General features: G+C 42.0%; 1 protein-coding gene across 8 annotated transcripts in view; it reads right to left on the bottom strand.

Moving 5' to 3' along the window:
- The window catches only part of STARD13 (StAR related lipid transfer domain containing 13), a 293148-nt gene that overhangs the window by 110132 nt on the left and 156630 nt on the right, over positions 1 to 26386 (bottom strand). Inside the window, exon 1 of one of the 8 annotated variants that reach the window (XM_064409031.1) lies at positions 1749 to 2057. The exons of the other annotated variants lie outside the window; for them this stretch is intronic. Coding sequence (XP_064265101.1) covers positions 1749 to 1917 — 169 coding nt within the window. The 5' untranslated portion in view covers positions 1918 to 2057. Of the gene's footprint in view, positions 1 to 1748; positions 2058 to 26386 lie in introns of those variants that run through there. 8 annotated transcript variants of the gene reach the window in all.

The following is a 26386-nucleotide window of genomic DNA, read 5'->3' as shown; positions in this document are numbered from 1 at the left end:
ATTTATTCTGAGCGACCCAAAAGACATAAATATTTCATATACTGAAAGTAACATACATCACATGATCAAAGTACTATGCAAATATAATTTTCACAGCTCTGTGCAGAGCAAGTTGGAAAGCTGTGAAAGAGGAGCAGAGGTCATTCACCACAGACTGACCATCCATGCAACAAGCTGCAGGAAGAGAAGTTACAACTTTGAAACTCCCCACCATGCAGCTTCTCCAAAGTCTCAGCACCACTGGCTGGCTTTGGCAGCCCTGGCTGTCCCAGACAGATTACAGGCTACAAGAGGGAAGGTTAAACAGCACCATGACAGGTAGAAGAGGTGTGTTAATCCACCACATCCTCAGTTAATGCTGTTTGAACACTAAGTTGGTACTAGCACTGCACCCAAAACATTTTGAAATAAACCTGTAGAGAAATAAATTACCCTTACTTTCCATTCAATCCAGGCCATACACTGGGTACACAGAATGACATAATATCCTTCCTGAAATCAGGGCTGCAGTGAGGACCAGTATCCTTCAAACACGACCAGTTCCTGAGACTGCCTTGCAAACAACTACATTTTCCTAATTGCCACAGAAACTATCTTTTTCATCTTTTTAAACCTAGCCAAAGAATTATGCATTGTTTTCTTTATAAATGCAATAAAATTTCATCACTATATTCTGTACTTCTGCCAGAGTTTGACAGCCACAGATCTAAAGAATCTTACTGGAAAGCAACACACAAAAATAGCCACTCCATTTAACTGCTGCTGGTCAAAACCTCACACCAATTGCTGTGATATTTGACAGATATGAAAGTGAATGATGCTATCTCCATGCCTGCCCCCAGTTAGCAAGCTGTCCAGAAAGTGGTTTTTATCATCAGGAATTTTTTTTTTTTCCGACGTGACATTTTTCTGCATGTGGGACCACATCCACTTTGGAAACCAGTGTTCTTGAAAACTGGATTCTATACAAAACCATGATCAATATAAAACTATGTATTGATTTGTTTTTTAATCTGGAAAAATCAGTACAGTTGGTCAGGGTTTTTATCTTTGCATTAGCCATTGTGAAGATGATTTTAAATTGTGTGCACAGACCAAAGGATTTGTTCTGGGGCCAATCTGCATTTAGCTTTAGTGCCATAGACAAACATTCAGAAAAAGCCAAATCGATACATTTGTAATGACTGCTTAGATAACTGCTTAAGCAGCTTGGAAAGCCAAGTCAGCAATTATTTTTAAGGATATGTAACAGATTTTCTAATGCCCTGACAGTTACACACACTTGTTTCCAAAGGATGGTATCCCAGCTCCCTTCTTCCAGTCACATTGGACTTCTGATTCTTTTTTAATTGGGTGACCATCTATTCTTCTTTCCTGGGTTACCATGGGCAGGTTTGACCTGCAGCAATCAGAGCAGATGGACTGGTGCCAGCAACTGCTCAGACAGTCGGACAAGACGAAGTTCAGCACCTAAGATACCAGAGCAGTTTATGATTAAAAGGTAACCTAGTTAAATCGCTAATCATGCACTAGCATTTGTCTCCTGGTGGTCGGTGCATGTGTGTGTGCGCGGAAACAGAGAGGTATGAATGACTATTTCAAACCCTGTCTCCAGCCAGACTAATTTGGAATAGAGACAGGAAACGAGCGTGAAACATGAGGCATTCAAACCTGTTCTCTTACGAAAGAGCAGACCTGCAGACCCCGCGCCAACGCCGGGCTACGGAGCGCTCCTGCCTGCAACTCACCTTGCTGAATTTTGGTCACCAGCTGGTGACGGGCGAGAATCCTGCTGGTCCTGTAGGGAGGGCGCCGGGCGGGCGGATCGCAGCGCCAGAAGAGCTCCTGGCCCTCGGGGGACACGGCGTTCAGGTAGAAACAGGCGGTGCCCGCGGCCCGGGGCACCTGCTTCAACATCGCCGCTGCCTCCGCTCGCCCCGGCCGTCCCGATGGGAGCCCGGGCAAGGAGAGCAGGCAGGCTCTGAGCCCCAGGGAGCTGCGAGGAGCGAGCGCTTTAAACGCAAAAGGAGTGCCAAGAACTACTACATACAGCTCGGGATTCCGGCTCTCTCCCACATGATCCGCGCGGGCCAATCGCTCCCAGCGCAGCCTGTGGAAGTGAGCCTGCGGAGCGGGACAGGCAGCCTGCCCCAGCCCGGCACACAGCCCCAGCCCCAGCCCCGCACAGCCTGCCCTGGCCCCAGCCTGGCCCGGTCCAGCACGCACAGCCTGCCCCAATCCCAACCCCAACCCGGCCCGGTCCCGCCCTGCCTGCCCCAGCCCCGCACAGCCTTTCCCAGCCCCGCACAGCCTTTCCCAGCCCCGCACAGCCTTTCCCAGCCCTGCCTGCCCCAGCCCCGCACAGCCTTTCCCAGCCCCGCACAGCCTTTCCCAGCCCCGCACAGCCTTTCCCAGCCCTGCCTGCCCCAGCCCCGCGCAGCCTTTCCCAGCCCTGCCTGCCCCAGCCCGGCACAGCCCCAGCCTGTCCCGGCAGCTCCCCGGCCGGCCGGAGTTTACCCAAGCACGGAGGGGCTGCCCCGGGCCGCTTCAGAAAGCAAAGAAGAAATGGTTGAAAACGTTCGAAAATGCGAGTTTTAGAGTATTCAGGGCTGCTGAAAACCTTTTTCTCCTCTGCTCTACGCTGCCCAGCTGTTGACTCATCTCTGGAGATGATGCCCTCGCTTACTTTTCTAAAAATCATACCCCTGTTTGCCAAGAAAAAGTCCGTTTACGGAAGGACTGTCTGAATCTCCAAAACCACATGGTACAAGGAGCACTGGAACAAGTGAAGCCCTTGGGATGAAAAAAATTCAACAACACCTAGCAGCAGCCACTCAGCAGTAAACAAAACCCAAGTTCCTAACATTAATGCTACCAAGAACTGGTCACAGCCTGGAAGAGGGAAAAGGGATGGAGATATTCTCTGTTATTCAGGTTCCTTGCCATAACATCTTTTTTTTTTTTTCTTGTTGTTTTTTTTTTCAACAGACAGAGGGGCATGAGTTTTCATTCTATCCTCACATATCAACAACTGAGTCAGCAGAAGATGCTATTTCTTTAATTAATCATATGGAAACAGAACATTGCCACTTTTATCAGCAGGAGGGCAGCAAATCTGAGTGAAAATATACTGAAAATGCCCTCTAGTCAAATAATTTTTAATTGCATTTTAAAATACCAATATTTTGTATGAATACACCCTTAGTGTGTGCTGATTTCTAAGAATTACAGGAAATGAGTGATTTCTAAGAATCAGAGCTCAGGAATGATGCTGCCACCTCCATGCCCCTTCCCATGAGACCAGTGTCAAGCTGGGGCCTGGCAGCTGACAGCACTGCTGGAGTGGCTTCAAGCCCCAGCAGCAAGGGCTCAACCCCCATCCCAACCCATGGGGGGTCTTGAGCTCCCAAAACTCTAGCTGGACATCCATCTGCAGTGACATTATTGTCTGTGTCCTGTTCTCCAGCCCTGAGGCCAGCAATCTCACACCATGCCATGGTACAGTGGAGCTCTCCTCGCACTCCCCACCTCACAGAGGCTGACCAGGGCAGGGCCATCAGCTGGCACTGCCTGGGACCTGCCTCTTCACAGAGGACAGGGCAGATATAGTCACCTAAACGTGACAGGGGGAAGGACAGCTCTTGTTCACAGCTATTCATTAAGATTTTGCTCCATGCAAAACCCCTTAGGACACGGTTTTACTGCGATGCAATCTGTTCTCATTACACCTTATGAATTTTATTCCTCATCAATGTGAGACTTGTGCAGTGTCATAAAATGGAGAAATATAATTCCAGGTACTAGAAATTTAAAATGAATGCTATAGACTGGATGCCTTCATTACCTGTTATTACCATTAACAGCACCTGCAAGGTCTGTACGTGCTGCTTTTTGCTCCAGGTATGCCTGCATGGTCTTCTCTGAGGCTCTAAGCAGATACTTCAAACTCAAGAGCAAAGATTTGGCATCACTGCCATCTATCCTCCCAAAGAGGGCTGGGCACTGGCAGTGGGACTGACCAGTCTCCTCTGCCTTGCTGTGCAAAGAGGAGAGGCAGGATTGCTTCACAGGTGTGAGTAGAGAGAGCCTGAAGAGCAGGGAAGAGATGGCTCCCATTCCTGCCCCAGCTTGCCAAGCCAGTGTGCCAGTCATTCTGCTGCCATCTTTTCAAGAATAAATATCCCAGAGACTCTCAAACATCAATGACAGGCACAGTGTTTATCCAAAAAGACATTACCTCCATGCAGGGAAATTAATATTTGATTAATCTACAGTTCTTTGATCTAATTCTACTTAAAAAAATTCTATTGCTAAGGTAAAGCAAATACTAACATTTAATATTACTCTTCTTAAATATTCAGAAGGATTTCTTTTTCTGTTGGAAAATGCATTGACTTTTTCAGCTAATGGCATTCTGCATTGTTCTTTGCAATACTTCTAAAGTCTAGGAAGTTTAAGAGAAATATAATGCTTCAAAAACCAGTCCAAAGAAACAAAAACCACAGCAAGAGCCTAAGTAAGGTGTATATACTAGTGAACACGTCCACTAAGGTCTCACAAGTCCAGCTATATGCCTGTAACAGAGAGCAGAGTGCCAGCCCCAGTGCCCCCCTGGCTGCCCATCCCTTCCCATGTCCCCATCAGAGGGTAAGGCAACAGGGCAGAGCTGCCCTGCCAGCTCATCTCAGAGGTCACAAAGGACAGAATAAGAAGCCTCTGTTGCTGAAGGATGACTTTCCTCTTAGACACAAGGGTCCAAACACAACTTCAGAGCCAGAGGGTTGCCCCAGGCTTGGTGCTGACGAGTGCTGCCTGTGTTGAGGCTGAATTCTTTGGCTTCAGTCCAGTACTTGCATAGTAGTCAAATAAAACAAGAAGCAACAAGAGTTTTCTGGTCTTGTGGTGCGTGTTTGAAAGCTCCTGTGCTTGAAGTTGTGCATGGCGAAAGAAAGTAGCAGCCCTCCTTGCATACTTTTAAAATGACTGTGTCCTTGTTTGGTGACTGCCTTGACACTCACTGTTTATTTTCAAAAATGTGTCATTCAGACAAGGAAACTCCTTTGGCCATCAACCTCTCAGACAAGAAGTGCTAGAGAGGTCTAAATTGTTATATAATAGCACTAATTAATATTTCAGTCTCAGTCTACAGACTGTTTCTGGAATAGTTAATAGAGCAACAGTGAACTTCACGCTAATGCATCTCATAAAAGCACTTCAAAATAGAAGCTTCCCTGTGCATTTTACAAGGACTATGAGGGAGCTCCAGCATACACCTGAAATTGCTGCCAAGTCTTGACAGAAGCACAGCCCATGAGATGACAACCCAACCCCATGCTCCCATGTTGTGACTGATCCATGCAGGAAAGGAGATTCCTTCATAAAACCTGGAATTAGTGGGGTTTTAAAAAAATTAATCAAAAAAATGTCCACACTGATATCTATAATGTAATAACCACATGTCAAATCTAACATGACAATCAGTGACTTGATGGATACTGAAATACTATGGGATATCAGGAATCTTTAAAGGCTTGATCATATAGCACAGTGCTTCTGAAGACTGCATGGACTGGCAAAGTCAGCTCAAGGAGTCATACTCTCTTATGTATGCATTCACATGCAAAACTGCAACACTTCATTTCTGTTAATTGATTTTTATGTCTTTCTGACATCTTTTCTCCCTGAAATGGCATTTGGTGTAAGAAAGGAGTAAACTATTGGCAGGAAAAGTCTCCCCAGGGCTGCTCATAGATACTGCAGTATCTCCAGCAGTAATGGAGATCTGCTTCCTTTTCACTGCGAGTGGGGTGCTGACATCAGCTGGAGAAAACAACACAATGGACTCTAGAAATACTAAAATTTATTTGATAACAAACTACTTTAACAATCCACTTATGACTGGCTTTTCTGGGCAAGACAACAGTGTGAGTTTCTACACACCACCTTGGCCTTAGAGTATTACTCCAGGAGGCAGTGCTACAGTGGGGTAGTTGAGGATAAATTGAGACGGACATAAATTTCCCATTTGCATTACTACAAATAACATAAATATAAATATGAATACAAATATAACTACAAAACTGATTTTGTAGTCAGGAGTGCAGATTTACATCCTAGAATGCACACCTCCCAGTGAACTGTGAAATAGGTCTGTGATGTTGTACCTGGCATGGATCTCTCCAGGCTTTGATTGAACCTGCTGTTCTCACACAGTAATCAGCCACTTGATCTTCCCAAAGTGACCCATTTCCCTTTTATTGTTAGTTGCACTTATCTCGTTATTTCACATCTAAAATTTAATGGCAACTTGACAGCCCTTCTTCATTAGAAAGCACTGGTTCTATGAGAACAAAACAGCTTCCTATCCACTAGAGGAGCACATTTGTTATTAACATTAGTGACATGTAGCTAGAAGAAGCAGGAAACTCTTGTTTTCAAGTCACAGAAGAAAAATACTCAGGCATCTGCTTTCAACTTTCTGATCTCTGGGCTCCCTTCTATAATTCTGCAGGTAGAATAGTTCAGTTTGCTGGATTATGGCCCGACTCCAATACCTTATATATGCAATATATCCTGGATACTGAAGTCCTATCCACATATCCCTATCCACACATCTTGTATTTCTTGATTGTCTCTGCCTTTACAAATGCCAGCACAGCAGCTCACGTGCTAAGTACAGGCAGTTTCTCCTTTCTCAAATTGAAGAAGAGAAAAAATTCACATGTGGGGAACCCAAAGCTGTCTTTAAGATGAAGCTGTCATTTACTTTATGTGTTTGAATCCTATGTCTGGAACCAAGACTTTTAAAAGCAGAAGTTCACTGCCTGCTGTTTAGGAAAAATATTTTATGTTTGAACACAGATATTTGTTTGAGAGTTGTTTGCTAGGATTACTATGGGCTGCAAACTCTTTCATACAGGGCATGAAACAGCAGGGAGCCTAGAGCAGCCAGAAATGCTTCCCTCTGGCTCAGCAGCACTTTGACTTTCTTCCTGAGGCTGTGCTGGGGCACTGAGGCTCTGCAGCTCATCTGGGGCTGCCAGGAATCAGACTGGGGCAAAAGGAAAATAGTTTATGTGAGATTTCTGCATCGCCAGGAAGCGAGATGGAGACGGCTAATAGCCGCACGGAATTACAACAGAGGATTGTTTCACTGCAGAGCCCGATACCAATGTGTCCTGGAGGAAAGTCAGCTGCTGTGTCAACTGTCTGATAGTGAGTTTTAAAAATGAACGCTGCTGCACAGGGCTTCTTATGCGTGAGAGACAGGTTTACACAGACCCTTGAAGATAAACTTCAAACCGGGAGATGAGACTTCTGAATAGTACATTATAGCCTTTTCTTCTCTTCCAGTGTCCCTGTTCCAGCATCAGAGGGCAATCCTTTTGCATGTTAAGACCCACGTGTTCAATGGATAGTACAGCTACATAAAATACCTCCTGATTACAAGAACATCAGCAGCCTGGCCACAGCAAGAAGCAGAGGATTAGAAATTATATGCAGGAGTACAACAGTAGTATGTTTTGGGAACAAAAGGATGGCAGGGAGGTGACTGACCAGCCACCCAGGCAAACTTATGGAAATAAGGACACATGCAAAAAGTCAGGAAGATGAGGGTCAAGGATGAATCACATTTGATGTGATTCATCTCATCAGTTCTTCTGTAGAGGTGCTCAGGATGTTAAATAAGCAAAATGAATAGTAACTGATTTGATAAAGGCTCCTCCAAGATCCTCTACCAAGCAATCATAAAGAACCTCAGCTATCACAGATAAAAAGGAAAAGACCACTTGTCGTTTAATGACAGCTTAAAGACAGGAAACAAAAGCAGTAATAAATAATCTATGTTCACAATGGGATTAGGTTCCCAGAGGATTCACACAGACATTAGTGTTGGAACCTCTTTTGTCCACTATCCATACATGGGTTTTATAATGGGACTGAATAATCAGTTGGCAAAATATAATGATGACACCAAATTAGTCAGTCAGTCAAAAGAGAAATTGGCTGTAAATGCTGAAGGTGTTTACAACAATATTGACTGAGAAGGTCTTAAAATTTAAGCTTTTGAAGGCTGATAAATAGATGGGACAAAAAACACCCTAAAGGCAACACAGTGCACAGTGATGAGATTTAATGGGGCTGTTATCTCTAAGGAAACAGGTCTTGGATAGGTTTATGAAAATCCAATACAAGTGCTCAGTAGGAACAAAAAAATAGCAAAGTGGATTTTAAAACTTTTTGAGAAAGTAATTGAGTGCAAACCAACAAACATGGTTATGCTATTACAAATGTCTGCTCACCATTTGGTAATTATGAGGTCTTTTCTCACAATGGATAACGTTGGGAACAGAAAGTGGGGGTAGGTTCAAGATGAATGAACATAAATAATTCTCCATGTATGTATAGCTGACCTCTGGAAGTCATTGTTAGAGGACACTGTGGTTGCCAGAAGTTGGCAGAACTCAAAAAAAGGACAAAATCCCTGGAAGAAAAATTCAGCAAGGGCCATTAAGCACAAAATTCCAGCTTGGGTTCAGTACCTCCTTGAACCATGTGAATGCATGTAGGATATACAACATGTACAAAACCACAATATGCCTATCCCAGCATTCTGTTTTCCCAAAAATAGCTGCATCTGCCCACTGGCCAACTGGCCATGATACTGGGCTGGTCTGACCTGTGGCCACCCCACTGGGACTGTTCTGAGCAGGAGTGGCCAGTCTGTATTCCCACCTGAGCTAACCAGATGTACCACCCGCACAGCCTATGTAAATGTGGGCTCCTAACAGCACTGCTAATGCAGAAATGCATCAAAATATCTGCACCTGTGGTCTGGGGCTGCAGCCTGTGGAATGACAGCATTTCCCTGGGCACAGCCTCTCCTTGCCCTCCTGTCACATTTGCTGGTGAAGTGTAAGCTGCTGGTCTGTTGGCCACAATGCTGGGCTCAGAGGATGTGACCTCTCTGTCCCTTCTGCTCTCCCAGGGGCTTAGAAAGGACCAGGAGCTGCTGGATGGTTGGTTAAGATCATTGGAAGGGGTCAGTTTTTTCATCCAGTGCCTGACTGCTAATTTAGGCATTATAGTCTCACTCTTGTTCAGTTTTTAAACATTTTTTCTCAGTCAAACCATACCAGCATATGAATAGAGACTCCACTGGCCTTAGCTGAACTCTTCACGAGCCAGGAATAGCCAGCATCCCACACTGTGTAAAGTCCCTAAAGACAGTGGTTCTCAACAGTAAATTAAGGAAAAAAAACCACAACATCTGGGTAATAGAGTTGAAAAGAGAGGAAGACATTTCAGGTGGCAGACCTCCTCTGCTAAAGTATTTGGAGAGTATTCTGACAGAAATGAGCTACAAGTAGTTTCAACCTAGTGCAACTCCATATGCTAAATCTATACACAAGTTCCTAAAACTAAATCCACAGGAACTCTGTAAATATATTTAAGTAGTGGTGGGCTTACACACATCCTAATCTCACAGTCTCACTAACAAAGTGTTTGGATAACACACTGATAATGTAAGGAAGTGTTTAGATAAACTTAGTTCCTTATACTTATCCAAATACATTGTAAATCCCCACACGGCCCTACTGCTGGTGTCACTCAGTCACAGACAAACATTCCTATCTGAGCTGAAGGTTCATGACTTTGCAGACTTCAGGTAAGGGCTTTGCTATTTATTTTCTTTTCAACAGGACTCTAGTACTATCATGATAAAATGGGCAAGAGTTGAAATATTCAGGTTTTGATCTGGTTTTGACAGGAGTTTTTCCCTTTCTCTGTGCTAGAGAACCAATGCCAAAGTTAGATTTCGTAAAAGTTTTTAAAAAGCAACAAGGCAGAACAGAATAATTCTTGGCAACACTATTTCAAATACAGCAGCAGGGGACTGGTGTCTGGGAACATGAAATTCTCCAGGCTCCTTGAAATCAATGAATACTTGTTGCATGATTTCAGTCTCTGGCCCAGTAAGGCAGACAGACACGATGGTTAGGGCACAGGACCTGTGGCAGTGACTTGCTGGAAGACTTCAGGGAAGTTGTATAACCTGTCTCTGTACACCAGTTTCCTGACTGATAACAGCCTTTCTTAACTATTTTAGTACTTATATGTAAAAAAGGAAATAGAGTTTGTAGAGAGATTAATTTTCCTTACAAGCAGTATCAGTCCACTAGAGGCAGACTAAAATCTACTGTAACTGCATGAGCTGAGGAGAAAATAAAATCCCTTTAAAATGGTCTTACACCTGTAGTGGGTTCCTTCAGATGAGACACTTATTGCCTAAACTTGCAGTTAGCCAGATATTTCCCAAGGTGTTACTAAATGCATGTTGTCAGATCTTATCAATTGTGTAACAAGGATGTAGGGTTGTGCATGTGGCTCTGCAGAGCAATGTGCGCTAACCAATAAGCTGGGTCTGGACTCTAGGGCTGGACTGCAGCCTTGCACGCAGGGAAGTATTCTATAGGATAAAGTATTTTGTTCACTGACAGTTGGAATTCCTCCTTTTTTATTCTACAGTACCCAGGCCATCACCACCAGGACAGACACTAGGTACAGCAAAGCCATCGTTTGGATGGTTACCCTTCCTGGAGACCCAGGAAAGCTGGGGCTTTGGCTGATGCATGGGGGAAGTTTAGGTTATGGTGGGGTGGCAACTGTTCCTGGGGAGGGATGTCCTCTGCAGAGCCTGCTGACCTGTTCTGCCTCTCCCATCTCCCTGATGAAGCAAACTGAATTAAGCCTTGTGGCAGCCACTGTCCCTGGTGCAGTGTGGGGACATCTGGCCTGACGTGGCAGTTCTGTGCTGCTGCTGCAAGGGTGAGTGGGGGCATTGAATACAGCACAGAGCTGAGGTCTGTCCCTATGATGTCTGGGTATGGGCCTGTCCATGCCCATCAGAACAGGGTGCACACAACATTTCCTTCCCTTCCCCAGGTCACCAGAGCCAGAACAAAGGCCCTGTGCAAAAAAGTCATGGATGAGCAGAGAATCTGGTACTGTCGCAGCCTTAAGGCTGAGCCACCATCTTACAGCAAGCATGACCAACACTCCTGCACACTTATCTGGCTGCATAATATCAGCCATACTGGTGTCTTATTAGCAACCTCACAAATAAAGAAGCTGAGAGAATATGAGACATGCAAGGATCACTTATTCCTTACCCAAAGTTAGAATTTAGCACAATCCACAGCAAGTGTTTTGTATAGCCCCATCTGTCTGGAGCAGAAAGAATGATGCCTATAGCTTTTCATCCCAAATTATTTCTTTCTTCCTATCATAAAATTTAGGAGTATATGTTTTATATATATATGTATTTTTTTTAAATTAACAAAATAATAAAAAGCCCAAACAAATCCCCAGAATAATTCCTGGCAGAACTTTCACAATAAAACAGTAGTGGGACAGTTTACAATATTGGTATTTATGAACTGGACAAGTCCCTGGGCAGGATTTTCTGCCTTCTAGCAACCAACTGCTCTATGCATAAAATAAGCATTTCATTTTTAGACTCCATATTTCTTGCATACTTTTCACTCACATTTTGCACTGTATTAAATACACACCATGGAGCTGATGTGTCTCACTGGATAATGCTGCACGTGGTTGGTTTTTTTTACGGAGTGGAAACCTACAAATAGCAGGAGCAGTAGAGAGGAAAGGGCTTCCTGGAGCTCCCTTTCCAACCACCATGCTGCTCCTTCTGATAAAGGGCAGGCAGCCTGCAGCTCTCTTTTCCCATAGCCTGCCTTTGGAGAACGCTTCCAGTGTATAGGAAGGGCCAGAAAAAGCCTAGAATCTTCAGCAATGCAGGCAAGATGAACTGTTTTCCAGCAAACATTCCTTCCTTCTCCTCCAGTCCCCAATACTTCCTTTCTCCCCTAGCTCACACACTCCCTTGCACACCCTCCTCCAGCAGCCACTTACCAAGAGTCTTCCTCTGTTGATTCCCCCTCTGCTCGAAATAGGCACACCAAGAGAGTTGGTTGATAAGTTCCATTCCAGCTGTGAATTTCTTTTTACTCTCTCAATTACAGAGTGATGAAAATATTGCTGTCTGCTCTCATGTTTATCCTGGCATCCTATCACATCCTTCTCACAGGCTTTCTCCCTGTCCCACTGTCTGAATATACAGCTCTGTTTCAAATCAACCTCACGGTGTTCTTCATTTGTTGTTGTCTACTTAAGGTGTTGCTCCATGTTTATGGAATGTAGTTTTACTGGAAAAATTCCTTGGCCAAAACCTTCAAAAGGAACTACTCATCTTGGGTCTGTTTTCCATGACACTTGAAAAGCTCTGACTTTCTGGGAAGGTTGGTTTCCTCAGTCTGGACATAAAACCTCTTTGAAGTATCTCAAGTTGGGCAACAAAATATTGCAAAACTGAAATTGCACCTGACCTGTGAAGAAGGTTTGTCCTGTTTATGGTTGCCAATTTTTTTCGCCTCTTGTTCCATCAGATTTTGAGAGGTGAGTGCTGTTCTTAGCTATAAGAACATGAAATTAAGGCCAAACTGGGTCCTGAAGGAAATTTCCAGACCATGCTGTTGTGGGGTTCTTTCGCTCCAAGCCAGAATTCATTGTATACCCTGTAAGTGCTCAAGATTTGCACGTGTGTAGCTGAGACTGGAATTGGCATTAAAGTACTTTGTATGTACTCTCCTCTTGGATTGCAAAAGAATGAAGCAGAGATTTGCATATTTCAGTCTTTACTTTTTCTCCTTTTATGTCTGGGGAGCTTATGAAAAATAATATGCTCACTGGTTTCTAATATGTTACCAAACATAATAGCGTGGATGATGAATTAAAACCAAATGGAGTTCTGAATGTTTTGCTTTCAAGCCACTAGCAAGCCTGTATTGCTTTAAAAATAAACTTTGTTCCATTCCCACTTCGCTCAGATTAGTGGCACTTCACTTTGCTCAGACTAGTGATACAGAGGCAACTCTGACCATGACACCTGGGAATGACATGAAAATAACTTTTTAAAATAGCAATTGTGATGTGAGGGATTACACGTCTGCAGAACATTTCAAACGGGAAACAGTCAGTGTGTCTCACAAGCTTAGGTGTAGCTCAGCTAGGAAGTGCACAGTCACATCATAAACCTCCCGTTTACTTTGCTCCTAATTGGCAGCCCTGTTAACAACATCAACAAAGAACTATTTACTGAAAGCTGGAAGCTAAGAGGTCATACCATAAACTTGTCATGTTGTTATACTCTTTCCTAGGCATTCACTAGCAGCTGTTGTAGAAAACAGGATACCTGAGCCTGATGGACTTTTGTGCTGACTGAGGACACAGAAAATAAATATTCATACACCAAATAACTACCTACTAGTTTGAAAAGTGTGAAATAATGCAGTTTAAAACATGCATTGTGAATTCTGTATGACTGCTGCCCCTGCTGCTTAGCTAGGTCTGTTAGGGTTCACAAGTAAAATCATGCAGCTTTTATTACAATGAATTCAGAATGTCTTCTAAAGGTGTGTAATTCACAATCTGCCTCCCCAGAATAAACTGGCAATGAAGAAATACATTTATGCAAAGTTCAGGTACACTGGCAGGTTACTGTCAGATCATGTGCCTTTAAGCCATATGAAAGTGCCACTGAAATCTCAGGTGCCTCATCAGCTCCATCTCCTGCTTTGCTGACTTGAGCAGGTACCTTAAAATGAAGCCAGAGATGTTATGAGCAGCAATCTCTAAAATTAAACTTCTGCAGTGCTAAGGGCTCACTGATTTCCATATCAAAGGCACTGAGGTGGCAGCTGAAGAGATGGCTTTTCCCAGTCTGTCACTGCAAGCAGGTCTTTGGCGCTGTCACTTGGCTAGGATTATGGCAAGAAATAAGCACCACCGTAGGGCAATTCATTCCCCTTGTCTCACACATCTATTTCAGGATGACAGGACTGGCTTTCAGAGGTACCTATTTCTGTCTTGACTGTAAAGAACCTGGTGTGTGTAGCTCAATCCTTTTAGAAGACATCCCCACTAGACTTACTGCTTTCAAGTCAGGGCAGATGCTTTTCACTCAGTATGTTATTTATATATATATATATATTATATATATATATATGTTATTTATATATATATATATATATTATATATATATAAGATTGTGTGGATATAGCATAACATAGAGCCTGTATTCTGAAGACTAAAAGAAGCGTAAGTGGAAAAGGAATGAATATTTATTTTCTCAAGTATTTCTGTCAGTTGGCACAAATTTGTTGACTTGGCTGCTACATTCTCATTTTGGGATCCAACCTTAATCTGGAGTTGAAGTTGAAGCTATGCTCCCACAGGGCTGACAGGTACATCAGTGGCTGTGTCACACAACTTGGGAAGCCAGAGAAATGCCAACATGGACTGTATTCACACCTGCATTGGCAAGACAAGTCTAAGGATGCTGTCCTTGGGATAGGAGTCTGCCTCTACTATTTCACTAGCAGGGTCTGCATAGAGAATGGCTGAAAACTGTTATGTGCTAAGAAACCCAGGGAAGAATTAAATGTTAACTTCTTCCTACTCATTATTTGTTACTTATGTTATTGCTGAATGTTTCATCCCTTTAGTTGTGTGAACATGTATGTTTCAGTCAGGCATCTACTGGCAAAACTGAGATGAGGCTTCCGGTGTAAAACAATGCCCTCTATTAAAGAAGTAAGTCATCAAATAAGGGTACCTATAAATAGAAAGGGTTGTAAAAACAAATAGGGGAAAGCATCTGGTTTGCAGCATCTTTGCACAATTTGCAGTAGCTAAATCTGGAGTCAATTAATGACCTGTTTATTTTCCAAAATTTCAGTAAAATGCCTTGGCAAAAACTTAATCTGTCTCTGGAGAACATCTTACTTCCTTCCATATGTTGCCCGATCTGTCACAGCAATAAACTTCTTCCCAGTTTGAAGATCCCTAATGATTGCATCAACTGATGCTTTCCATAAAAGAAGAGATAATGGTTCCAACCCTCTACAAATCATAATTCTCCCTTAAGAGAAAGCAACGCAAAGGAGTACAAGAGCAAGTGAGTGCCCTGTGTTACAGCCTCTATTGTGACCCAGAATCCAGAGATTTAAAACAGCTCCTACCTACAATTCATCCCAGCTGTTTTATAATCCCTCTGAATTTGATAGTTTCTTTAAAATGCTGCCATGCCTCGATTAATGTATTTGCCTTGGCTTTGTAAACACTTGTCCTGCTGTCCTTGTTTTTTAGGGTGCCTTCCAAAGAAACAGCTTAGGCTGTTTAGTAACTATGCATGTTTATGGTTTTGTATAAAACAAACCAGATGTTTCAGAGTCAATTTTATTTGGTATTATCTTGTCTAACCTAGATTCTGAAATGTGTTTGTCCTCTATTTGAATCAGATTAGGTATAGTATCTTCTGTTTTATTATATGTTGGAAATATGGATGTTCTGGTACCTTCCTCTTCCTGATGAACTCATATATCCAACCATACTGATTTAATAGGTTATCTTTTTTAAAAGAATCTGCTGTTGGTTTAGAACTTAAATATAACAAACCAGACTAGTCCATATGATTCAAATATTTAATAATTTAAACTTTAAATATTTAATTAATTTATATTGCATTTAAGTGCTCTGCTGAAATCTGACCATAATTAAATTATCAGTTTGGTTCTGAAATGCAAGCACTTGGAGTTGTTAGGGATAGGCAGAGACTTCAAATGTAATTACAAAAATACTTATCTGCCAAGCTGATATTAAACTATATGTTTCGGATTCTCTGTGGACTAATGTTTCTTTATGTTCAGGAGTGATGAGTGCGTCAAGCCATTGCTACATCAGAATTCAGGGTGTTTCTGTTGATTTTAGAGAAGTTCTTTATTTTCCTCAAACTGACTGGCAGGAAAACAAATTATCCAAATCTTTATCTGATAATGAGGCTGTAAAAGTTTCTTCCCAGGAAAGAAATTGGGCAAGTCCCAAACACCTCAACATGTGGCAGAAATTCATGTAGAGGCTCAATGTATATATGTTTGGTTATGCACATTAAGGGTCATTACTGACATTCTGAATTTTCACTGTGTCTTTTTGGTAATACAATTTCCCAGCTTATTCAAGAGAAGCTGGTGGGCTCAATGCTGTCATGGGGCTTGAAAATGATCAAGTGAGAAAAGCAAGAGAATATATGTAAAAAAAAAAGTATATATATGCATATAAAATATGTATATATAAAAATAAATGAAGTAATAAAGAATGCAGAAAAGAGGAATCAGTTGTCATTTTTACTTTCCTAAGATATCAGAAATACAGTGATGCTGAATAAAAGTTTAAATCTACAAATTAATGTTTAACAATTGAAGAGAAGCGTGGGCTACACATTGGTTTTACTTGTGAGCACATGATTTGAGTCACTAGTTATACTGTTACCCAGCAGGCCACCACCCATAATTTTTCTTTAACTTCCAACTCTTCTAGCAGCTGAGCTGTATATTGAATAATTAATTTCTGCTACTTTGTTTAGTGAGCTATTCTGAAGATGAACATTTACCTTCTCTCAGATGGTGACTTCCACAAATGGAAGTGGTGCTTGCCTTTGCTGAAAATCCTCACTTCATCACATCTATACAAACACCCTGTCCCCTGTGACTGGGCAGGGGCCAGGAGCAAAGGATTTAACTCAGTGTAACTGAAACAAGGAGCCTCCAGAACCCACACCTAGCATGACAGCAGCTGGCTGGGGGCCACAAACATAAAATGAGCCCTTGGGGAGCACTGGTAGCAGGGTGTGGCACAGCAGCGTGCAGGAAGGCTGCTGGGGCAGTGCCAGCCCAGCCAGGGAGCAGTGCCATCCACCTGGCAGAAAGCCGCAGCCTCATCAGCTCCACAGCTGGCACAGCTGCCCAGACAGGAACATGCAGCTCTGGCAGGAACATGCTGCCAGTACTGGGTGGCACCTGTGAGCACAGCTCTGGGAGGGTGCCCAGAGGAGGAACTTCTCTACTTAATGACAGGATGAGGGGATCAACAGCCCACCTGAGCTGTACCTCACCTACACCCACAGCACGGGCAACAAACAGGAGCAGCTGGAAGCCATTGTGCAGCAGGAAAACTATGACACAATTGCCATAACATGGATGTGGGGATGATTCAAACAACTGGAGTGCTCTGGTGAGTAGCTACAGCCTCTTCAGAAAGTGAGGAAGGAGTGGTGGTGGGATAGCTTTGTAGGTTAGAGAGAGTTTTGATTATCCAGACTTAATGACAGTGATGATTGGGTTGAGTGTGCATAGGTAAGAATCAGGGGGAAGGCCAAGAAGGCAAACATCCTAGTGGGACTCTGCTGTAGACCACCCAAACAGGATGAAGAGTCAGAAAAAATATTCTGTAAACAGCGGAGAAAAGTGTCATAATCACTAGTCCTTGTTCTCATGTGGGACTTCTGCTCACCAGATATCTGGAAACAAAATAATCTGGCACTTGCCATTATTAAAGTTCATATTGTTGGTGATTGCCCAGCCCTCTATCAAAATATCTTGGCAGGGCCCCTCTGCCTTTGAGGAAGTCAACAACTCCTCCAGTTTAGCATCATCAGCAAACATAGTATACCTTCAAGTTCTGCATCCAAGCTGTTTATGAAGACATCAAAGAACACTGGCTTCTCTATCTTTTATTGGGTGCAGGGAGAAACATAGGATAAGGAAAAGGATAAGGAAAAGACTGCATTACTTAATCCCTTCTTTTCCTCAGGTATTAAATAGTAAGAGCAGTTGTTCATGGAGAACTCAGCTCCCTGAACTGATAGACTGGGACAGGGAGCAGAATAAAGCCCTCATAGTCCTAGGGGAAATGGTCAGTAACCTGCTATACCACTTAGATACACACAAGTCCATGGGACTGGATAGTATCCACACAAAAGAACTGAGGCAGAAGTTTGCACTGAACGATGTACCATCATTTACCAGCAGCTCTGGCCAAGTGGGCAGGTCCCAGTTGTCTGGAGATTAGCCAATGTGACACCCATTTAAAAGGTCAGAAGGAGGATCCAGGGAACAACAGGCCTGTCAGCCTGACCTCAGTGTCAGGGCAGGTCATGGAGCAGACCATCTTGGGTGCTGTCATGTGGCACGTGCAGGATAACCAGGGGATCAGGCCCAGCCAGCAGGGGTTTGTGGAAGGCAGGTTCTGCTCAACCAGCCTGATCTCCTTCTGTAACAAGGTGACCCACTCAGCAGATGAGGGAAAGGCTGTGGATGATGTCTATCTGGACTTTAGTAAAGTCTTTCCAACCTTTTCCGACAGCATTCTTCCAGAGGCACTGGCTGCTTATGGCTTGGACAAATGCACTCTTTGCTGGATAAAAAGCTGGCTGGATATTTGGCCCCAGAGAGTGGTGGAGAATGAATTTACATCCAGCTGGTGGATCTCCGGTGGTGTTCTCCAGGGATTAGTATTGGAGCCAGTTCTTCTTAATATCTTTATTGACAGTGTGGACAAGGGGATTGAGTGCACCTTCAGTCAGTTTGCAGGTGAGGCCAAGCTGGGTGGGAGTGTTGATCTTCTGGAGGGCAGGGAGGCTTTGCAGAGGGATCTGGACAGAATGGGTCAAAGGGCTGAGGTCAGTTGTATGAGGTTCGACAAGGACAAGGACAGGTCACAATAATGCTATGCAGCACCACAGGCTGGGGGCCAAGTGGATGGGAAACTGCCTGGTAGAAAATGACCTGGGGGTGCTGGTGACAGCAGCTGGACATGATCCCAGTTGGCCAAGAAGGCCAATGTCATCCTGGCCTGTATCAGCAGTAGTGTGGCCAGCAAGACTAAGGGAGGGATTGTACCCCTGTACTCAGCACTGGTGAGGCCACACCTCAAATCCTGTGTCCAGTTCCAGGCCCCCCACTACAAGAAGGACACTGAGGTGCTGGAGCGTGTTCAGAGAAGGGAAACAGAGCTGGGGAAGGGTCTGGAGTGCAAGGCCTATGGGGAGCAGCTGAGGGAGCTGGGAGTGTTTAGCCTGGAGAAAAGGAGGCTCGGGGGAGACCTTACCACTCTCTACAACTCTCTGAAAGGAGGGTGTAGTAAGATGGGTGTTGGACTCCTCTTCCAAGTGATAGAACAAGAGGGAGCAGCTTCAAAATGCACTAGGGTTGTTTTAGATTGGATATTAGGAAAACTTTCTTCACCAACAGGCTTGTTAGGCATGAGGCTGCCCAGGGAAGTAGTGGAGTCACCATCCCTGGAGGTATTAAAAAGATGTGTTGGTGGCACTGAGGGATATGGTTTAGTGGTGGACTTGGCAGTGCTGGGTTAACACTTGGACTTGGTGATCTTAGTCTTTTCTAGTCTAAATGATTCTGTGAGTTTTTTTATAGTTTAAAATATTTATTGAACCAAGGCAATCTTTTGGGAGTGTTTTTAAACACTACTTCCTAAATTTCAAATGAGTATCATATGCATAATGAAATTACAGTATTTTAATGTTACTCTTTAGTTTTGTTCCTGGAGATAGATAGTTACATATTTGTTTCTGAAGTAACATTTGGAAGTTGGGATTGTAGCAAAATATTTGCTAAAAAAGAGCGTGAATAGTTCACAGACTTGTCAGAATCCATCTGTTTGTGTCTGTTACTGGTACATTCCCAGCTGTGGTCTTTCTAATGTAATAAATAAAAAGTTTCTTTCTTACTATAAATCCAATGGCTGAAATCTCCTTGTAAAATTGATTTATTTCAATAAAAATCTGTACTTATGTTAAAGACACCTCTTAAAATGAGCATGACCATGAGATGCCATTTGCATATCACTTCAGCAGCCATCTGACACATAAATGACTCAGTCTTAAATAATTTACTACAGCATTTTTCTGGTTAAGCCGTGGAAGAGCATGCCATTCAGATCAGAATGAGAGGGACAGGGATGTAAAAACACAGGCGTATTTAGCAGAGGAATAAGAGGCACATCCAAAATAGTCTAATGGTTGGGACAAATGCTTAGTCGTCATTCCTTGTGCAAGGAATCCAACACAAATTTACACAGGTGTGTAGAACACTTTAGAGAAGTACAAGCTATGAACCAGTGCAGAAGGTCCCTAAATCTTTAGGAACCCCTTTTTGTAATGCTGTGTGTAATTTTTTTGTATTTTGACAGAGAGAAGTTACATTTCTAGCTTTGGTTTTGACTTATCTCTTTCATCATTCTCTTAAGCTATCCTTATGCAGCTACCTTACCCTTATTCTATGCAGCTACCCTACTTTTCCTCAAAAATTGCAGCAACAGAAGACCGTACACAAAGACTTATCAAACTAACTTTTGCTCAAATTCAGGCAGACCTGCACGTGATCTAAGGATGATTTGAACTATGCTGCTGTTCTGAGGCAATATCCCTTTAAATTCTTTCTGTAACAAAGCCAATACTCAATTTTTGTATCTGTCTTTTAAAGTGCTTCTGAATTAAATGACCTGTGAAGGTTCATGCCCTTCTGCATCATCATGGCCTGGAAAAACAGTCCTCCCCAGAAAAATTCCCTGGTTTATCAAAGCACCAGTGCCATCCATTTAGCTCAGGAAACAGAAGAAATTAATTATCCCCACATTATTTTACATATGTGACAAGTAAAATTTTTGAAGTATTTATAAAATTAAGCAAGCTATTTTGATGTTAATGAACTTATCTTGCTGCTAAATAAATACCTACAGTTTAAACAACTTTTTGATAAGTATAAATGTAAATTCATAGTGTTTTGAAATAGATTATGAATCAAATTCTTACAGCTTTAAGAAAACCAACATTTATAAGTTCCAGTGCCTCCTCTTCCACTGTACTACAGCATGTTGCTGGATCTGTAAAAATGATTTCTATAAAAAAGGTTTTACAGAAAATCTTTTCTATATACTTACTCTTCAACAGCAACAAAGAAATAAATCAGTATCTCTATGAAATGGTCCATTGAAATGCAATTTACTCTGGTGATTATATACAGCAGAGTATGTTTAGTTTTGATCACTCTGCTAGCTGAAAACATCTTATTCTTTAATTCTCGTAATTTGTTTTCTACTTCTGCATTGCTAGGTGTCCTGCTGCAAAAGCTCAAGAAATAAGGCTCCTGGGTGGCACTCTGTTCTTGAGGACAGAGGATGCCTTGAATATTGCACTACCTTAATAAAGCCAGCAGCTGTGTCTAACACTGAGTGACGCACTAATTGACATTACTGTATGTAAATTACTGCCCTCTACTGGAATGACAGGCTGTTTCACGTGAAATGGATGGTTTGTAAAGTAATTGCATTGATTGTTGAAGCCTGCTGTTTGATGGAACCAAGTGCCATGAGTTTTGGGTGTTCCTGATCCCTTCTTGGAGCATAGCTGTTTGCTGCACACATATCTGCATGCATTCAGCCTTTGCTTATTGACAGTACAAGGTGCACCATGTTGGTTTGATTGTCAAAATATTTTCCTTTTTGAAGTATAAACAGGAGGTACAAAGGAGCTACAGAAATGCACTTCTCTTGTGAACGCCCTAATGTCACTCAAGACAACTGACGCCCTAATGTCAGTCAACCTTCTACACTGTCATATTTTTAAGCCTGCAATAATCAAAAGAAAATATCACAAATTCTTAATTAATTGAAAATAATATCCCCAAACCAAATTTTCAAGAATCACAAGACAGGAACCACTTCTTTAAAATCATGAGGTTAGCTTGAAACTGACATTTTACAATATGAAGTTTTTCTTGGCTTTTCCGACTCTGAACTTCACATTTTCTTTTTAAATTTGCTATGCAAATGTGCGTAAGTAGAAGTGAAAGCTCATTTTCTCAATGAACTGTTACTCAAGGAGATGATTTTTAAAGGCGTTATGATATATAGCAGCACAAGATTTGGCCATGATATGACAGAAAAAGCAAAGAAATAAGGAAGAGCAATACAGAACATCTGTCTCTTAAGAAATCCAAGAAGTACAAAATATAAGAAGACAAATGTGAATCAAACCACTGCTGTGAAACAAGGCCAATGCCTGGCAAGTATTGTACAAAATCAAATTGTTAAGTCATCTAAGTTATTTGAAGCCCTAGAAATATGACAATATTGAACATTTTGAAGGGTTTTTTTTTTGTTAAAGCAAAAAGTCAAAATTCAGAATTGGGACTTCGTCATTCCTGAAACTAAGCACCACATCCTACTGTAGCTGAGAAAACAGAAGAATAGGAGTCCAGTCTCCAGTGCCTTCCTGAGTCCAGTTCATGTTTTGGAATTTGCTGGCCAGCCACCAACAGACTATTGATGTTCACTAGGCAGCTGAATGTTTATTGTGGATATAAATGCTCCATATAAATGTTCTGGCATAGTTATTATAAATAAAGTCACTTGCATGGGGATATGGAAGCAGCCTATAGGATTACAGTCATATGAATAAATACAAAAATACCTAGTAGGAAATAACTGAGAAGATACATTATTTAATATGCCATGACTGATATAAAGAAGCAATGTTGGAATGGAAAAGCGTCATCACTGTTTAATGTCAGACAAATAAGTATTTTTATCAGTCTACATAAGCTCCTACATATCTTAGAAAAATATGAGCACCAAAAACTGCATCTATCTAAATGTACATGAACTTAAACAGTATTGTTCTATATACTACAAATTGTTTCCAATATTTGGTCTGCAAACATCAGGATAAGTACAATGTTTACAGGAATACTCCATGAAGTCACAGTGTAGAGAACTGACAAGGTAGCAGCCTTCTTCTTGTCACATAGAAGCATCTACTGGTGGAATGAACTGAGGCCATGTATATATGTGGAGAAAAAAGGAGAAATATTTGTTTACTGAGAACTGAAAGAACCTTGTGAATGCTCAAGGAACCACAGAAAGCCAGTAGAAAAAAAAAAAACAACCAACAAAAACAAATCAAAACCCAAACCAAACAAACCCAAACCAAACAAAAAACTACTACAAAAAGGACTGACATAATAACTCTCTAGGAAAAAGAAGTGTATTTTCTAAAGATTAATGTGTCACTGAACTCTGAACAGACAAGCTCCAGGAAGAGAGAGACCTGTCAAGAACATTTTTTAAAACTATCAAATAGAAACTGACTGATTCAAATGGCATCTAGTTCTATTGCCAGCACTGATTCCCCATTTTATCAGCTGAGATTTGTATCTCTTACTGTCAGTAAATTAAGTAATCAAAATCTAATTTCTTTTAGGAAAATCACTGATACAACATTCTCTGATGGAAGCAGTACCCATTCAAATACAAAATCTATGTATTAAATGTAAAACCAGAAGATTAATGTTGTTGTCACCCTAGGAACTTCTGCTCCTTCTCCACTATCACTCCAAACCTTACATGGCAAATTGCAGCAGAGCCACAGGAAAGAGTATGAGAAAAATACATCTTTCTCTGGACTTTGAGGCAGTGGGGAGTCCTCCATCACCCCCCCTTCACAGTCTCATGCTGATACAGAAATACTTGGCAGGTCAAGCATATTGGTATTTTTGTAATTGTACTTCTGGAATTGACTTCTTGTTGCTGAGGGTCATGAGAGCCTGGCAGCAGCAGAATTAACAATGGTGGTATTTTGCCACCACGGCCCCCTTTCCAGATTCAAACCACTGGCCTTCAAGGAGTGCCTGGGGAAGGAGATGGAATTTACAGGATATTGACATAACCCATAAAACATAGGTGCAAAGAAAAGCCTCTTCATACTTTAATTAAACTAATCTAAAACCCCTCCTCACATTAATAGAGAATGTATGGCACAATTAATTTAATTTATGAGATCAATGACTACTTTTTTGGATACTACATTTTCTTTAGGACTGAGAGCAGAAAATTTCCTGGCATGCCTGGCCAAATGAATCACTCATAAGTCACTTTCTTTCTTCCCTAAAGCACTCCATCATGAATAAAGAATGTCTTTCATAACTTTTCTCCTTGACAAAGGACAGTCTTTTCCCACTGATGGGGCTGGGTTAGGGAGGAATTTACACATATACATCTTATCAACATACATGAGAATCAGTATCTTGTACTCTCCAGTGCACTGGTGGGGACACAGACTGCAACATCTCTACTTTGCTTTCTAAAAATGTTATGTGCATGATTTTAAAGTAGAACACAAAAGTATGCCCACCAAATACCACAGTTTTCACACGTGCAGCTCCCACACTCCTTAGTGAAAACTGATCTTGCAAAATAATTTTATTTTAAAACATCCACTTGTTTCATGAATTGCTTTAGAGTAGATTAATCTGCTACATTTGCACAAAGGTCTTAATTGAGAATAAATTTCACTAATGCAATCATACCAAGATGCAGCAGACTCAGTGTTGGTCCCATACTGGGACACCTGCCTTTGCTCAGGGGTTCTCATAGGACCTGAGAGCCTGGTGCACATATTTCCTTTAGGGTTTCCAGTGACTTCACCCCAAAATAAACTTCAGCTTTGCAGAACAAAAACCTCATTAACAAGTTCTTGAAAATGTTTCCTTTTAAATGAAAACTGAAACTATGAGAAAGCTATAGATCTGATGGTTCTTTAATTAGGCTGCAGAAACATAGCTGCTCTTGTCTCCATACAGGCATGACAGAAAACTGTGCTAAAATTTACATAGTTCTTGTTGTGACCACTAGTTTTAGTTTTTTAAAATTCACTTTTCACTTCTGTATTCCCTAGGATCAACAGATCAGCAGGTGCCAAGGAGCACCATGCTTTCTGAGGTGCAATTACAAACTTAGACTTGTTCATCTGCACCCAATAAAACCACAATAACCTACGAACCAGCCACAAATTACTTTTGAGAGGAGCAGGTGTGTTGCTTGGTCATCTTTCCCAGATGCTGCATGTGACAGTTACTTTCTGCTGGACAAATTATTCCCCATTTTCTACCTACATCAGATAATGTTCAGTTTCATCTCTGATATAAATGTATTTCAGTCACATTTGAAGAGACACTTGCAGCTGCTAATCAATTTATAAGGTCCTCCTGAATTGTTAAGGACACCTAAGAGCAGGACTTGTAAAACTTTCCATTTAAAGGTCTTAATTTTGGCTTCTTTAGACTTCTTGGGGATTTTCCTTTACTCACAAGCCTGCCTTATTCCTGTTTCAGTTTTGGAGCTTCAGGTAATCAATTTCTAAGAAAATACTAGTCCATGGTATGTTGTCCCACCATACATTTTCATTCTACTTGATTTGAGACATTAAGTGCTCCATCCTTTGGAAAACAAAAACCTGCACCCTCACAGGGGAAGTTCAAAAGTCAGTTTAGCACTGGTGCCTGAAAAATCTGTCCAAAATTGGACAAGTTAAAACAGTTTGAAATGTCAGTCTGAGCAAACCACTGGAGGTGTGGTGGAAAACTCGATCCCAAATTCCTTTTACCCAAAGCATAACCAAGGCAAAAAAAGAGTGGGAGCATCTGAAACTGGTCCAGGCAGTTGCCTCTGGAGAGCTCTGTAGCTGAGTATGAACTGGGACAGTGCTCAAGGGTGCCCTGTCTTATAGGGCTGTTGCAGCAGGAAACAGGATGAGGATGTCAAAGGATAGATAAGAGAAATTTTGTACCAGAAGAGCTAGAGGAGATCAAGTAGGGATTTAATCTCTTAGAGAACACTGAACATACAAAGGATTGTGGGACATGAAGCTCAGGGGAGAAGAGATTTGTCAAAAAGACTGAGGGTGTATCTATGCCACAGACACAGTGGAGGCAGCCTTACAGAGAAGGAGTCCTGACAGCAGGCTGTAGGTTGCTAAATAACAGCTAAAACTAAACTTCAGAAACCAGAGGCAAAGCTTTCTCTTACCAGAAGTATGCTAGGGTCACAAAATTAATTTTTCAGACTTTAGTAAGTCTCAGAATTGAAGTCACCTGCTAAATTCTAACTCAGCCCTCTTTCCACTGGGTAGTAAGACAAAGTTTCATCTTCATCTGCACATGCAGTTTCCAAGGATCCCATCTGATGATGGGGTATGGTCACGTATCGGCCCTGCTGAAGCTCTTGCAGGTGGGAGACAGAAAAACCCCCAGGTTTCTGAGACTATGACAAGTAAATGTTGCCCCTGTGGGAGAGCACCTCCCATTCTTCTCTGTTTTACACCAAGTCACTTGAAACAAAACCTGACCGGGCCACAGAAACTGTAAGTTATTCATTCCCTTTGTGCAGCACAGCTAGACCCCAAATGCTGATTTGCTCAAATTGTTGTGCAACAGCAGCTACTGAGAGTCATAATTTGAATACTAAAGTAGATAATTCAAGTTCTAACTCTCAAGAGCTGATATTCCTGGGGTTCAGCCTCACTTTGCCTCTTGCTCCTATCTGTAAAATGGGAACAATGTAACCTTGCAGCTTCTAGGAACAACTGAAACATTAATGGTATGACATATGCAAG

This window comes from Passer domesticus, chromosome 2 (genome assembly GCF_036417665.1).
Source record: "Passer domesticus isolate bPasDom1 chromosome 2, bPasDom1.hap1, whole genome shotgun sequence".
Taxonomy (NCBI): domain Eukaryota; kingdom Metazoa; phylum Chordata; class Aves; order Passeriformes; family Passeridae; genus Passer; species Passer domesticus.
Note: the sequence above shows the minus strand (reverse complement) of the source record. Positions and strands in the feature narration are given on the sequence as shown.